This window comes from Pimephales promelas, chromosome 10 (assembly GCF_988280905.1).
Source record: "Pimephales promelas chromosome 10, fPimPro1.hap1.1, whole genome shotgun sequence".
Lineage (NCBI taxonomy): Eukaryota > Metazoa > Chordata > Actinopteri > Cypriniformes > Leuciscidae > Pimephales > Pimephales promelas.
In genome coordinates this window covers 16168294-16185291 of record NC_142778.1, presented here as the reverse complement: position 1 = coordinate 16185291, position 16998 = coordinate 16168294, and the positions used below count along the sequence as shown (strand labels likewise).

At 41.3% G+C, this 16998-nt stretch overlaps 1 protein-coding gene across 1 annotated transcript; it reads right to left on the bottom strand.

Annotated features, from left to right (window-relative positions):
• Positions 1 to 522: 522 nt before the first annotated feature.
• LOC148977357 (uncharacterized) lies at positions 523 to 4032 on the bottom strand. The gene is made up of 4 exons (XM_089116602.1): positions 4027 to 4032; positions 3646 to 3717; positions 3335 to 3405; positions 523 to 2679 (listed from the first exon to the last, which is right to left on the bottom strand). Exons 1-4 carry the CDS (start codon positions 4030 to 4032, stop codon positions 1428 to 1430), a joined length of 1401 nt encoding a protein of 466 aa, XP_088972728.1. The 3' UTR covers positions 523 to 1427.
• Between the last annotated feature and the right edge of the window lie 12966 nt (positions 4033 to 16998).

The following is a 16998-nucleotide window of genomic DNA, read 5'->3' as shown; positions in this document are numbered from 1 at the left end:
ATTTGATTATTAAATGGCTTGGCGAGGAGTCTACATAGCAGGCAAAGAGGATTCGCTCTGTGCATGTGTTCAACCCAACAGCAGCACTCAACTTAGTCTGGCAAAGACTAGAGGAATGTTATGGGTCATCAGAAGCAGTAGAACATGCTTTGTTGAAAAAGGTTGAAGTTCCCTAAACTCACCAACAGAGATAATGGCCGGCTAAGGGAGTTAGGTAACATTCTTCAGGAGATAGAGTGCGCAAAAGAGGGAGGATATTTACCTGGCTTGTCCTATTTGGACACAGCTCGTGGAGTAATTCCCATTGTGGAAGAATTACCTTACAGCTTGCAAGAGAAATGGGTTGCCACAGGATCCAAATATAAGGATGACAATGGAGTCGCATTTCCACCTTTTCGTTTCTTCTGCAGCTTTGTAAGACAACAGGCACAAGTGAAAAACGACCCCAGTTTTGCCTTTACATTGTAGATTTAAAATTTTCGGTTCCCCTTGTTATTTAATTTAATGAAAAGACACCAGTCATTCTGCCAATATATGTTATTTATTTTACCAATTTATATAAGACATAAGGGAGAGAGAGTGATAATGGACCCGCAAAGATCTTCCTTCTTGCTTCTCTGTATTTTTCCCTCTCTCTGCTTAAACAAAGAGCTTACACAGTACATATAGGCTGTACCAGAGAAACATCTGGTTTCCATTAACGTTGAAATGTATATTCTGCTCGATGGAAAGAAACATAATACATTCAACTTCCCCCCAAAGTTCCCCAAACTCTCAAAGTCTTCCACATACAGTATTCAGAAAAGTTTGATTCATAAAAATGTAGATTATAAATGATTATGAATGATATATGAAAAGTATAAAAAAAATGTATATGAAAAGTATAAAACACATGCATAATACTAACGATTATAATTATTAATAAAAACAATAAAAAAACAACATTAAATGATGAGATTGTGAATCTTCAGTCCATCCTCTGGAACTACGGCCGTCAGTTCCACACCATCATCTCCAGGTGGCCAACCTATTGAAGTGATAGTGCTGAGGAGAAATAGTAGACCAAGACATAGACATAGAAGACAAAAGAATGGAAACAGAAAAGAAAAGGAAAGAAATAACAAACAAAAACCCAACCCATGTTATGTCCCTGCATGCTATGTGTCATTTAACATCTATGTGTAAGCATTTAAAATGAACCCCAATCATCTAAGAAAAGAAAAACTAAAAAAGTCTTCTGCCCGTGCCTGGACTCATTAATTAATTAACTCGTTAAATAATTAACTCCTCCAGTTCCGCGCTAACATAACAACCGAAAATAAACATTGATGTTAAAAGGGTCCTATCCCTTGGGGTTGTAAATCAGTAAGCGGGTGTTCATTGTTTGTGAGGTTGTGTTTTGTAAGTAGTGTAGTGTATAAAATCTCCTATCTCACTCCGAATTTTCCATTCTCGGTTCTATCCATTTTGTTAGTAATAACCAATCTAAAAGGTTTGGTACTTCTCTTTCTTATCACATATATGATAAGTTTTATTACTAACAGAAACACAAAAACTCCTACCACAGTCAAAATTATCCATTCCGACCATGTTAAATTCCCTGGAATTCGAGCTAATTTCCTCTCAGACATCAATTTAGCTACTCCATTCGCTACAATAACATGACCCATTGCTTGAATTCCCTCCTCTTGAGCTGCCTTAACGCTTGCTTTAACTCTCTTAACCATTTCAAAGAGTTCATAATTCCTCTCTTCCACCAAATCATTATTCCACCACTGTGGATCTAACTGCAACAATTGTACATGTGGAACATGAATTCCACCCAATTGAAGAGGATAGAGAATCTCAACGCAAAATGGATCAGAAGGAATTGGACATAGCTTTCCTCCGTATATCATATTTTCGTTTATTCCGTCATGTAATATACACCACTGTGCTTCTGACACCTGCCATGCACCTGTGGCTTGATCTAAAGGAACTACTTCCCAAACTGCAGATCCATTAAGAGACAGACTAAACATTGTAGAACATGAGCAAATTACCCACTCATGTTCCTCAATACAACAGTCTGTAGTAGAAATCATTGGTGTTTCACCTTCAGCCCAATATCCATTCCTTCCCAATCTAATTACTGAATTTCCTTGTCTAACCCCCATTGATTGGAATCGTCTAACTGTCATAATATTGCGTTTCCCATATTGAGGCCAGACCATAATCAAAGGTAATGTTCCAGAACCTGACAACAAATCTTCATTGATTGCGATTTTACCTAATGGAGCATGTTTAGCAGAAGTCAAATTAAGTTGTTTTCCAAAAACTAGTAACAAAGATTCCGCTATTCGCTCAGGAACTTGACCCATTCGAATAACCTGAATATCCTCTACCATTTGATCCTTCAAATTCTGAGCCAAAAATAAACACGCTGCACGATGTGTCTCAAAATTAGACGATTTCACTAATGCATCTGCCAATTCCCTCGCTGCGTCATTAAGATGCTGACCCGCTGCTATAATATGTAGAGAACCTTGAAGAGCCTCAGTAAGTCCTTTGCCGGTCATTGTTCCCACCCACTGAGAGTACTCACTTAATTGGTTCATCTGAGCAGTATTACTAATTGAATTGACAGAGCCAAATACCCCCGCTATGTCTCCCCATATACTTCGAGGTTTACGATTTCGACTTCAAGAGGATCCTTAGAGGTATAATATTTAATTTCTTTTTCCAACCAACTCCTAATTTTTGTGAAATTTCCACAATAGGACTGATCATAAACAGTAAGAAGAGACATCAAGTTATAATTAATGCGTTGTCGCACCATATGAGCTTAGTTTATCAAGGTTTTGGTTTCCTTTGCTAGCAATATACCATGAGCTGGTGCAATAGTTGTACTTGGGCATGTTTTAGCTTTGTTTGTCTTTCCCGCAGAAAGATAAAAACACCGTCCAATTACCCCAGTTTCTACTTCAGTCTCACAATATTCATTCGCATCTTCCGAATGCCAAACTCGTATGTAATTTCCCTTGAATCTTGTTGTCCTGAAGAAGAGAGGAAGCAAAGAAAATGTATGCAGTGTTAGACGAACAGAGTAATAAGTCACTCGCTAAATCAGAATTCTTTCATCTTTTTAACATTACAACCACATCAGACCCATACACACTGAAAACTTGCTCAGGGGTAACCAAAGCAATGGGCAGAAGAGCTACGAACTTGATGATCGAATCCATGGATCGCAAAATACAACTACCACTACCAAGTTTAATTGAATGTGACATGATTTCTGATAACCGCACAGAGATCCCATCTCCTGAGGTGGCACGTTGTCATCCACACCTACAGCGAGTTGCTGAGAGGATTCCTCCTGTGGATCCAGATGCTCCCATCCTCATACTCTTGGGAAGAGATATCCTGCGGGTTGCACAAGGTTAGAGAGCAAATTAACGGACCCCACAGTGCTCCATATGCACAAAGGCTAGACCTGGGATGGGTCATCGTGGGTGACATCTGCCTAGGAACAACTCACAAGCCATCAAGTGTTAATGTTCTGAAAACACATGTGCTTAGTAACACACGTGTGTCACCGCACATCTTTTCTTAGCCCATGCCCAAACAAAATCTTATTGAAGGAGACTCTCAGTCAGTCATCACATCTCGGCTGTTCTCCAGCTTCTTGTACACAGGAAGAGTACCATAGTGGTAGTATAGACATGTTGGGATCTGCTGTTTTTGAAAGAACCAGAGAGGATGAAAAATCAGCACTTTCAGTGGATGATCAGGTTTTTCTTGACTTGATGGACAGAGAAGTCTATCAAAATGAAGAAAACAGCTGGGTGGCGCCATTACCATTCCACCCCACCAGACAGTGCCGTCCAAGTAACAGAGAGCAAGCATTGACGCGTCTTTATTCTCTCAGGAAAACACTGGACAGAAAACCTAAGCAGTACATTGACTTCATGCAGAAAATGTTAGAAAACGAGCATTCAGAGCCTGCTCCTCCACTGAAGAAACATAAAGAACACTGGTACTTACCGTCATTTGGCGTATATCACCCTCAGAAACCTGACAATCTAAGAGTGGTATTCGATTCAAGTGCTGAATATGAAGGAGTGTCCCTAAACAAAGTGCTGCTTAGTGGTTCTGATTTTAATAACAGCCTTTTGGGGGTACTTCTACGTTTCAGAAAAGAACCCATTGCATTCACTGCTGATATACAGTACAGCAAATGTTTTATTGTTTTGTTGTACATGAAGACCACCGAGACTACCTCAGGTTCCTTTGGTATGAAGACAACGACCTCAGCAAGAAGGTGAGGGACTACAGAATGAGGGTCCATGTATTTGGAAATAGCCCCTCACCAGCCGTGGCTATTTATTGCATGAGGCGCGCTGCAGCAGAGGGTGAAAAAGAACATGGCACTGATGCCAAGCAGTTTGTTGTAAGACATTTTTATGTTGATGATGGACTTGCATCTGCACCAACCCCTGAATAAGCGATTGACATCCTAACAAGATCACAGAAGATGCTAGTTGACTCCAACCTGAAATTGCACAAGACAGCATCCAACAGTCACAAGGTTATGGAAGCTTTTCCAGCTGACGAGAGGGCCAAGGATCTGAAGGATTTGGACCTCACGTCAGATGATCTCCCCTTACACCGCAGCTTGGGGATCTTGTGGAACCTGGAAACAGACAGTTTCACATTCAAAGTGTCTGAAGAGGAAAGACCATACACTAAGAGAGGTGTTTTGGCCACAATCAACAGTTTGTACGACCCTTTAGGATTTGTGGCTCCTATAACCATGCAGGGAAAAGCTCTCCTTCGTGAACTCTCAGCTGAGCAGAATAACTGGGATGAACCACTTCCTTCTGAAAAGCAGGAAGAATGGATTAGGTGGAAAGAATCATTGAAAGATCTCCAACGTCTCCAGATACCAAGGTGCTATGTTCTAGCTGTGGAGCTTTATGAGCTAGTCAGAGATGAGATAGACATCAACATGGATGCTGTGAAATTCTTCACAGACAGTAAAATCGTCCTTGGATACATTCACAACAGCACTAGGAGATTTTACACATATGTTGCAAACAGAGTGATTCGTATCCGTAAGTCTTCTCATCCTGACCAGTGGCATTACATTTCTACAGAGAACAATCCTGCAGACCATGCCACCAGACCTATCCATGCTTCTCACCTTCAACACACAACTTGGCTGTCCAGTTCTCTACTAAGCTACCTACTGTAGCTCAATAAACTCCCCACTGGAAGGGTTACAGGACAAATACGGCGGATACAACTCAAGTCACTATATGTGCTTTTATTTTTCACACACAATACTCATCCACAAACTAGCCTGAAAGCTACGGCTATGCTAGCCTGTTAGCTGGATTAGTGACATTATAGTTAGGTTGTAAACCTGAAATGAAACAGAAACACCAGGAATAAATGATAAATTTACACAATTATGTGATATTAAGATGTTTTCTCTCAATTGTTAACGATGCTAGATTACAGTCACTCACCGGCAAGGCGTACCAGTCCTGAACATCAACTAAACGAAAATGAAACTTAAAGGCGAAACGCCTGCGCACTTAAACTAATTAAAGTTATACAGACAAATAGAAAAGATGCCAACTGCCTTGTAAGGATATAACATATTTCACTAAATATAACATAAATATACCCCATTTGGAACATGTCAGTAAATGTACACACTTAATTTCTCAAATACACTATAACATAGCATTAACATCCATCTCTAAATATATATTTTGGAATCACTCTCTTAATATAACTATATACTGTATATATATATATATATCACTAGTTCCACCTACTGGAAAGTTCTACACCTCCCACTTGGTCTACTGATTCTGGAATACAAGTAGGCCACCATAACAACACACATTGTCCTTGATGACATTATATCCTTCTTTACCGAAACACACTACCAGCCTTCAGGAGGATGGTAGTGGGGAGAGTCTTGATCCTTCACCGAAACACACCATGGTGGGGATCCCTTTCCAACCGAAACACACCATGGTGGACTCTTTTCCAACCAAAACACACCATGGTGGGGACTACCTTACTGCTCCTCCACTGGAAGCAGAACCACCAACCTTCTAACGTCCCTATGGAGGATGGTGGAGGGATAGTTCTCCATACCTTGGGTTTTCTTGACCCGTCCACCAAAAACCGGACAGCTTCGGCATGTTCTCACCCTCACGTCTCGTACTACACCTTTCACATTAGGACACACCTCCACGACTCGACCCAGCCTGAACTGGCCCCTCAGCGCACTCTGGTCAGCTAACCAAACCAGGTCCCCCGCAGCAACATTTCTAGCAGGTGCGTGCCACTTCTGACGTATGTAGAGGCCTGGACCTGCCAACTGGCTCCACCGTTTCCAGGACTTGTCAACCTCGATTTGGATTGCTCTCAACCGCACAGAAGGGTAAGTTGGATACTGAAACCCTCGGGAGTCCCCAGTGGGTCCTGAGTGACCAAGCAGAAGAGAGTTAGGAGTGATGACTTCCACGGTCTCATCTTGTACCTGGGCCCTGGCACCGATTGGTCTCTCATTTGACAGGTTATTAGCAAGGTACAGAAGGGTTTGGAACTCCAGCTCTGTCAGGTTACCTTCTTCGCCAACACTGCTTAACGCTCTCTTGAGTACACGGACAGCTGCCTCAGCTGCACCATTTCGGTGGGGAGAGTCCGCCGGGTGAAAAACCCACATCCAGTCGGTTCCCACAGCTGCCGCCTTCTTCTGGACCTGATCCTTGTCGATGCCACTTAAGAACTCATAAAGCTCCTGTAATACTGGTCTGGCGCCCACAAAGTTTGTCCCTTGATCTGACCAGAGCTTTTTTGGGTGACCCCTGAGAGCAGTGAAGCTCTGGTATGCTTTCAGGAATCCTTCCGTCGACAAATTTTCCACAATGTCAGCATGTACTGCCCTCGAAGCCATACAGCTGAATACTACACCCCAGATTTTCATTTTTGTTCTTCTTCTTACATTATCCTTAACAACATAAGGTCCGTAAAGGTCCAAGATGCTCCCCACAGCGTCTCTGCTTCTTCAGACTCAGCTAAGGTCAATTTTCCATTTTCTGGAGACACTGAAACCCTGCTTATTTCATCTGTAGCTATTGGATCTTCGCCACCCGGACTATCGGGATTCAACTGCTTCTTGGCTTGAGCTCTAGTGAGGACTGCTGACAAGGCCTTTCTCTGGAGTTTACTCACCACCACCCTAGCATCAGCTGCCACTTCTGAAGCAGACTTCATGGGCCAATCCTCGACTGGACTAGACAGGAACTTGGGACCTTCCTGCCACACAGAGTACCCCTCCAGTCAGGGGGTGTGAGGCTCCTGTGTAATTTAATGCTACTCAAACGAGTGTACTCCTTGAACAGTTCAATTGCCTTTCCCCTGAACTCGTCAGACAGAGATTCATCCCAGGTGTCTTTAGTAAGCTTGCCAGCTTCCTGGAAGGCTCTTCTCACAAGGATCACCCCTTTATGCTTCACAGGCGTAACTAGACCGATCGGGTCATACAACCCGGCAATTTGGCTCAGTAGGACGCGACGAGTCAGTGGGTTCGGTGTCTTTACTTCCAATTCTTCTTCAGTGAGGTCAATCTCAGTCCTCATCTTCTTCTTCCTTCTGGAGAAGTTGATGGAGACCATTACAAAGAGTTTGTCCTCCTGGACGAGGTAACCAACCCCCAGAGCTTTGTTATCTTCCTCCCTTAGTTGGTTGGGCAAAATCAGAGTCATTTGCTTGGACTCTGCCCCGTCCCGCCTCCCACTTTGACCGGACCGGACCCAAGGTTTGAGGTAAAAGCCTCCTGCTTTCAGTATTTTTTCTACTCCCTCTTGGATCTTGTCTAGACTGCGTGGGTCATTGTGGGACGTCAGGAGGTCATCTACGTAGGAGTCTTCCTCGATGACTCTTCTTTCCTCCTTCATCTCAGGGAACTGGGGTAACTTTGCGGTCTCCCGCATGGCAACCTGTGCAATGCACCCCACTGGTTTGTCTCCCATGTTCACTCTCACGACAGCATAATCCTCAATTTCATCCTCTGGTGAGTCTCTCCATAGAAACCGATGCACATGGACCTCTTGTTCCTCCAGCCAAACTGAGTTGTACATCTTTGTGACGTCTCCAATGGTGGCATGTCTTCCTTCTCGGAATCTGAGGAGCACTGCTCTGATGGGATTTAGGACGTCTGGGCCTTTGAGCAAAATGCTATTCATGCTTACGCCCCTAAACTCCTGGCTGCTGTTCCAGACGAGACGCACCGGCGTAGTCACTGAGTGGGGATTTGGAGCGGTTAAGTGGCTCACCCACCACACTGCACCTTTCCAGCTGTAACAGCAACAGCAGCACCTCTCCCCACCATCTCGTGGACTTGCCTTTTGTAAGCCTCTTTCCACAGGGGGTCTCTCTCAAGCCGCTTCTCAGCCCTCAGGAAAGTTGCTTGTACAGCTTTTCGGTTGTTGGGAAGAGAGGCTGGGTCTTCCTTCCAGGGGTACTTCGCACCCCAGTGTGGCTGGTTGCTGTGAGCGTCTCCCTCCCTGAAGGTTAGACCTGCCTTTATTATCTCCAGCTCTTTCTCATCAGCCAAAAACATCTCCTTTCCTCCTGGTGAGCACTTTCCGCAGTGACACCCTCCACAGGTAGGGTCACAGGAAGCACCGATGCTATCCCATTTTAGCCATTCAAGGATTTTTTTATTGCACACTGCTGTCGTTCGAACTTCTACACTGCTTTCTTGCTCCAAGTGGCATCCTGGCCTTCCCACGAATTTTTCCTTAACTTTGACGGCTACAGACCTCATTGCGTGAGCAAAGTGCGTCTCTGACTGCCACGTGGTCACCGCCACTTCTTTAAAGAGGTCTGGATGGACACCACTCACAATCTTACCAAGAGGACCATCCCACAACACCAGGTCGCCGACCCTTTGCAGCCTTTTGTGGAGCTAATCGACCTTCTCGAGTACTGATCAATAGATTGATCTTCTCTGGGCGGGCCAGTTCTCCCGGCTTAGTTTCAGGGAAGAACTGCTCTAATCGCTCTGATCCCACCACTCGATCCACTTTGGCAATGTCTTCCATCCCGTAGCAAATCATCTTATGAAGTTTCAGGGTTCCTCTTGAGGTCCACACCTTTATTGTCACAAGATACCTTTTTGTATCAACCTTCACCTTCATTGTGCCGACACCATACACGACAAGGGATATTGGTTCATCCGTCAGTCCAAGCCTGTCTGCAGCTTGGTGTGTAATATAGTTTGTGTCAGACGCGAGATCGACCAAGGCTCCAAAACTGTCTCCCCTCTTTGTTGTGACAGGTACGAGCATCATGAGAACTGGATGTTCTTTCAAACCACTTTGCCCTATCAGACTCTTGCCAGAACACACTGTTGACATTGCCTTGTTAGTACAGGCTTTACGCACAGCCTCCAACTGGTGGGGAGTCAGTCCCAACTCTGCGAACACAGCCTCTTGCTCCTCCGTCGGACCACGAGGTCCCCTCTTTTCCCCTGCTTTGTTTTCCCTCTTGGTAGCATCCTTCTCAGCTGATGCCTTAGGGCAGAGGAAATAGTGGTGGTCCATTGGAGTTTTGCTTTTCTTACACTCCTCCTTATGACAAAGGAACTTTGAAGTGCAACCACTGTCTACCCTGTGAACATCTAAGCACTTTGTACATGCTTTTGCCTTTTCCACGAGAGATTTCTTCTCACACAGACTGGCCTTCCTGAAAGCTTTACAGCGAAACAGTTTACCTCCATGTTCTTCATTACCACACACAGGACATGCTAACTGCTTGGAGTCTCTTTTGACTTCACTCGTCGTAGTCTTAGTGAACGACTTTTTCTCCTTCCATCTGTCACTTGGTTTCTCCCGGTAGCTTGATCGCTTAGGAGCATTAGCAGGCCATGGCTTGCTGGGCAGAAACTGCTCCAACCTCACGAGCAACGACTTTTGGTCTTCCAGAAACAGCAAGAGCCTGTCAAAACGGTTTCCTGGGTGGATGACATTAACAGGGTCTCTCACACACATGAGGGTTACATGTCTATCTAAGATTCCTTTAAATCAGTAAAATTCTAATTTACAAACGCAGAGTCTTGCACTCTTTGAGCACACAATTTTGTCTACTTTTGAAAGTTCTATGTCCTATGTTGATCAAGGACATTTTAGCAGAGTCTTGCAGAGTGTTCGTGCAGTGTGTCTTCTGGTTTTGCAAAGCCATAAAACAATTCCCCACGGGAAATGAGAGACTTATTGTCACGGGTGTGGTGGAAGTGCAGGTAGACGAAGAAGACAGATGAGCCAGATACTCCAATGCAAACACTTTACTTAAACTTGAACATCCAAAGGAACCAAAAACTGACAGGAATACTCTTACATGCAGATGACATGGGTACATACGTACACAGGTACATTCAACGATCGACCAAGACTGAAGGAAACTGAGGGAACTAAATACACAGGGGAATCAAACATAATGATGTGCAAAACAGGTGAAAATGATGAACAGACGAGGAACAGGTGGCTGATGAGGGAGTGAGTTCGGGAGTAGAGACAAGAGGATCCTGGGAAGTGTAGTGCAGATGACGAGACAGACTGGTGCAGACGACAGACTGTGACACTTATGGTGCGTTTTATTATTCATCCGTCTCGGAGATCCGAATCGGACGACAGACGTTGCCTAGCAACACGCCCCCTTTCCTCGGATTTCTCCTCTCGGACGTCGGACAACCGTGAGGACACTGAGCAAGAAATCCGTTTCAGAATTCAAGATGGCTGCGCCCTGTGACTTGTAAGAATGAATTGTTTTCATTGTTTTTGAACCGCTTTGGTATTTTAAATAACCCCCTCTCAAGCAACTTGACCTTGTGATTATAATTATAATTATAATACGATTATAATCACTCGTATTACTGCGTCCCTTGTGGGTATGGGAATCGGTTGTTGTGAGTTCAATTACTAACGTTGCTTGCATTACTAACAGAAGATTAATATGAAAAACATTAAATAAAGTGAACATTTTCAAGTTCAAATGGCTGCGTTTTGAGAAGGTGTAGTCATAATATTTTTTTTAAATGTAAGTGCCTGGTACTCGGCCAGTGCTACCATGACAACAGCTTTCTCCGATTCGGACACGCAAAACATAATAGAACGCTTGAAGTGTGGACGTGACGTCAAATCCGAGGTCCGAGTCGGTTCGTTGGGTATAATAGAACGCACCATTAATTCAAATTAACCTTGAAATTAGTTTGTTTCAAACCAAATTTGAATAAGTGTAGGAAATTAAAGGTTGGTCTTATATTTGATCATGATTACGACTACGGTGAAGTGTCGGTGGTAGTAACCAAAATAAAACCAACTGGGAGAGAGCCATTTAAAACAGAGATGTTAGGTGATGATGACTTAGCAAGTTGAGGCCACAAGGGGGCGCTTTCCCTCTAAGTGGTCATCAGAAGCTGCTAAGACTTCATTTTGAATTTTAAGTTCAAATGTGGTTTGAGGGTCAATGACGTGACGCCTAAATTTTCTGTCCGACTGCATTTTTTCAGGCAAAAATGGGTTTAAATGCCTAAAAAGATACTGCATATTTGTAGTACCTCTCTCATGTATGTACTCACTTTAACTTTTCAAAAACCTTTTACTTATTTGTTATTATTTTGTTATTTAAAGTGTCAAAACATCATGTGGTGCGACCGTCCGGCCATAACTTCTGTTTTGAAAACATCTTTGAAATTACTCTGAATTAATTCAAATTTATATACTGCACTATTTGGCATGATTTCCAAAATGTTTTGTAATCCTTTAAAAAATTTCTAAGCATTTGCATTTATATTCCCATCATAATATACAAACAAACTTTATCCGATGATGTCTATTTTATGAAATATCATGTGGTGCGACCATCAAAGAACTACCATTTTGGGACTTATATGTTGAAAACTATTCAAACACAGGAAGTTACATCATAAACCAATTTACCAAGGACCCATGAAAGCAGCAAGCAGGTTTGTAATTCTCTCAAATTGGAAAAAAATAAACCTTAGTAATGGTTGGTATGTAGTTGCCAAATTTGGATGTCATGTGGTATGACCTCAAAAAAATTTAATATTAAAGTTATTTCTACAAATATATATTTTTAATATAAATTTCATAGTGACCTTTTTTGTCAAGCTAGCTTGTTTTGTTTTGGTGGCCATTTCTGTGCCTGTAAATTATGAATGAATTTGAAAATGTCATGTGGTGCGACCAAATATCATGTGGTGCGACCACTGCAGACTGTTTTCAATGATAGAAATATGTCCTAGATTGGCAGTTTTATGCTTTTATATTCAATCGACGGTTTATTTTAAAAAAGTACTTTACTTTAGTATCATTTGGAAAAGATTTTTATGCAATTTGTGATTTTTTTAAATATATTTCAGACAGTTTATGTTCACACTTTGTACAACATGTGAAAAATGTACACAAAAAAAAATAGAGCATGTAATTTCAGTTTAGTAATACTGCATTTATTTGTAGTGTATTTATTATTGCCTATTTATTTATTTAAAACTATTTTAATCTATTTTACCAGATGCCACTGCCTGCCAAGCGAAAAAATTCTTGCAGCAAGACCCTGCAGCAAGAGCGGAGTAGAGAAGAAGAGTGAAATATTATTAGTTTAAAATATCTAGTTTATATGTGAATATATAGTAAACTTTAATTTATTCCTGTGATCAAAGCTGAATTTTCAGCATCATTACTCCAGTCTTCAGTGTCACATGATCCTTCAGAAATCATTCTAACATGTAACCCTAGACCACAAAACCACTCAATGGGTCAATGTCATATGGGTCACATCCATCACACATTTTTTTTAAATTGAGATTTATACATCATATGAAATCTGAATAAATAAGCTTTCTATTGATGTATGATATGTTTAGATATTAAACATATATATTTGGCCGATACAACTGAAAATCTAGAATCTGAGGGTGCTACAAAGTCGAAACATTGAGAAAATCGCCTTTAAGGTTGTCCATTTATGTTTGCAATATTGCTATATTCACTCACAAAAATAAATGTTTATACATTTCTGTTAGGACATTTACAAAATATGAAACATCTTTATTTAATATATATATATATAACATTATTATTTGTTAGAAAGAAATTCTAAGTCAAGTTAAATTAAATGGTGCACTTGTGTTTGTGATGTGATTTTTATAAAAAAAAGTTTATTAAATGTTAATGTTCAGGAAAATTATTTGAAATTTGTATAAAATCTGGTTTAAATCTTTTTTTTGTATAAAATGTATTGTTCATTGATCTCTTTAAATAGATTTTTAACTATATAAGGTCTTCGTGTCATTTGGAGCGACCACTTGTCATGTGGTGCGACCAATAAAAGCAATCACTGTATTAAATAAATAAAACAAATATTTTATTTCTGTGGCTGAAATATGAATCACAGATATAGTATGTTTCAGGAAATTAGATTTTTAAAACATTTCTATCAGTTTTATGTGATTTATAGGAAAAATAAGTCTGTTAACTAGATTTAAGAAGGCAACTCAGAAATTGTAGAACAAAAAATGAGATCATTATTTACAAAAACTCAAAAGAATTGCAAATACTTCGTTTCTAAACACTTTACTTACTAAGAACTTGTAAAATAATGTTTAAGCATGTTAAGGAAATTAATAAATTTTAAGATAAATCACGGTCGCACCACATGACATTTTTTAAGTCTACGGAAAATTCATCTAGATGAAAAAACACTAAAATCACTTAAATTCAATTTTTAAAATGAATTTAGGTGTACACAACATCCTTAATGTTTGAACAATTGCAACAGATATTATTATTTTTAGTATTTTAAAATTGACCAGTGGAAAATCCTTATACGTCATTGACCCTTGAACCAAATTCAAAACAAGTGCACACAGTCAAGGCAAGGAAAATCATGTTATTAAAACGAGGCTGTAAATTGCACATGCATTGAAAGTTAGAGAAACTAGTTCAAAATTCAGTAAGAAAGTAGGATTTTTCTAACAGAGAATTTTGAGGAAAGGATGACCTAGCTGTTAGTGTCCACATGATGGCGCTACTGAGCTCACGCGGGGTAAAGCCTGGACAATGGTGGTAATTTGATACTGCAAAGCACTCAAGGCTGCGCCCTAGTGTTTGGCAGCAGAATTACACCCGCCTGCTTCCCATGTGATTTACTCAGAGGGCGTGGAGCGTTACCCCCTCCCCGCTGTATAATCACGTATATTACGGAATTTTAAATCTCGACGGATTTCTTTCCGGTACTATATTTTACAAGCACGTTTTGCAGGATTTCTTTTTTTCGCTGCGCTGTGCAAAAGAAAACAGGAATTACTCGTCTGTTTTCAAAACTCCAAATAACATTTATCACAACTAGCATTAATGATTAGAATGTTTTAAGTTTAGGATTTTTTTGGTGCTATATTTATTTAAAGCACATTAGCAGGTTTTCTTCGCTGCATTGTGCAAAAAGGAAACAGGAATTATCCATCTGTTTCCGACACCCAGCATATATCGAATAGCACCAGCATATATCGAATAGCACTGGTAATATGTTTTTCGTTTTTTTTATACATTTGAGTAGCTAAGTCAATGTTTTTTTACAACCAGGAGCTTATCGTTACTCTAACGATTATAATATAAGGCCTTTTAAGAATAGTAAAAGAGCATCGTTTTACTAAATCTTGTCTTCACTCTGTTAGAAGAATCTCGTTCGTTCAGAGGAGTTATAATTATTAAAAATGTTGTTTATGTGCAGAGGTTTCTCTTCCATCTATGCCAGAACAAATTTAAAGGCACACTATGCACTCTCTGGTTTTTTTGTAAAACAGTGACCTCTAGAGCCGCTGTGGTGTACTTGCACTGTCGTAAATAACCGTTATTCCCCTGTTACTGCATATCTACTGAACTACTGTCAAGTGCTAGACTGCTTTTTAATAATAAAGTTGCCTATCGCGTTTGCTGGCTTATAGCGTTTTTACATGATTTCTGCAAAATCAGAAGTAAATAGCCTATAGTGTATAGGCTACTGTATAATTTCATTCATGTTTTTTGATTGTAATGTAAACATTACAAAATGTCAGATGACATCAATCAAGTTAAATGTACGTCACATTATTTCATAACATTGGACGTTATGATTTAGACATGATTACAATTTATCATAATAGCAAATTGTGTTCAATTATTTACAACCTCTAGGCTTATATATGTCCTAATAATTATGTGAGATATTGACTATGTCCTCATGGTAATCGCAAGAATCAACATCAACAGCGTCAAGATTTGATTGATTCATAATCAACACAATTTGAAGTTACAGTCGGGAAGTGTACTGTTAGTCAGATAAACTTGATATAACAGTAACTTACACACGTCATAAGAAATCCGAACCAGACACAGGACTAAAGATACGTGATAAATACACATCACAACACCTGAGTTCAGCTGGCAAACTAGCTCTTGTGGCAAGCTCGGCAATAAAACATAACGAAAAAAACAACAAGACTAAGAGAAACGACTGTTTTTAGGAAGTCTGCTTAAAGCTCTGGTAATCGAAAGCTATTATAGACATATGTGAGAATTATTGAACTGGTCTAATTATCAACAACGGATGAATGAACAGCACCGTAAAAAATTACATACCACAAGCCAGTGCAGCAACATACAATATAGAGACAAGTATACAAATACAAACAAGTATATAAATAAGAGATTTACTTACAAGTCCATCAACAAGATCGCCAGGTCAGCATCGCAGTTACAATCCAGTGCAGCTTTTAAGCTCGCGCCAACGAGTGAAAGCCCGACCGAGTGGACTCTTGTCCGGTTTCTATTCTAGCACGGTCCGATTCTCTTTCTCTTTTTCGAAAGTAGCTTCATACAGTATGATGTTGTTGATGCGTGTGACGTTGTTGCCGTAAACCATTTCGTGATTCTCACGCGCTGTGTCAGGGCGCCACTCTCAAACTTGCATGGCTGGTTTTTCCGGCGGCGTCCCCCCCAAGCTTTCCTACCAGGATGATTCGCCCTACTATGACTTTGTTAACCACCAAAACGACTTTGAAGCTGTTATATTAAGGTACAGATCTTGCATAGAGTGCCTTTAATACTAAGGAATCGTCTCGGTTACGGATGTAACCCTCGTTCCCTGAGTAGGGAACGGAGACGTTACGTCGGAATGACAGCGAATGGGGGTTTCGCATAGAACGCCAATCCTCTTCGAGTATTTAAAAACGAGCCAATGGCATGAAAATGCCTTGGGTCTGCGGAATTTGCATAGCGTATTTCCGCCCCACTTCGTGGGTATAAAAGGAGGAAGCAGACGCAACCGCAGTATGTCTTCACTGAGGAGCCGAGACCGAACTCAGGCGTGTACCCAGCAGTACAGCGGAAGTGGCAGGGAGACGTAACGTCTCCGTTCCCTACTCAGGGAACGAGGGTTACATCCGTAACCGAGACATTCCCTTTCGTAGTCACTCCGAGTTACGTCGGAATGATGGAGAATGGGGGTTTGTGCCATCACGCCACCTTCACAGCTGTCTTCCAGTGCCCTGCACAAGAACGAACTCCTAACGACTTGGCTCTGAGGAGTTCTATCTAACACAGGAATACCAAGGTACACTGGGGAGCATATCCCGGGGGGGATATGTCACAGTGTGCCTACCCAAGGGGAGGACTTAAGAATACACATATGGCCCGAGGGGCTTCATATGGGGAATCACTGGAGTCACCAACCTGCGGGTGGCTAGAACTTAGCTCCAGAAATGGCAGACGGCTTGCCGAGGGAAGACACATGCTCAGAGAGGCTTACATTGGAAAATACACATGTGACAGCTACCGTAGGGAACCGTACACACGGAGGCACCTAGCCGACGACCCATTAATACTCTGGCGCCAGCGTCAGAAGTGCTGGAGGACTCAGGGCTTCAACGGA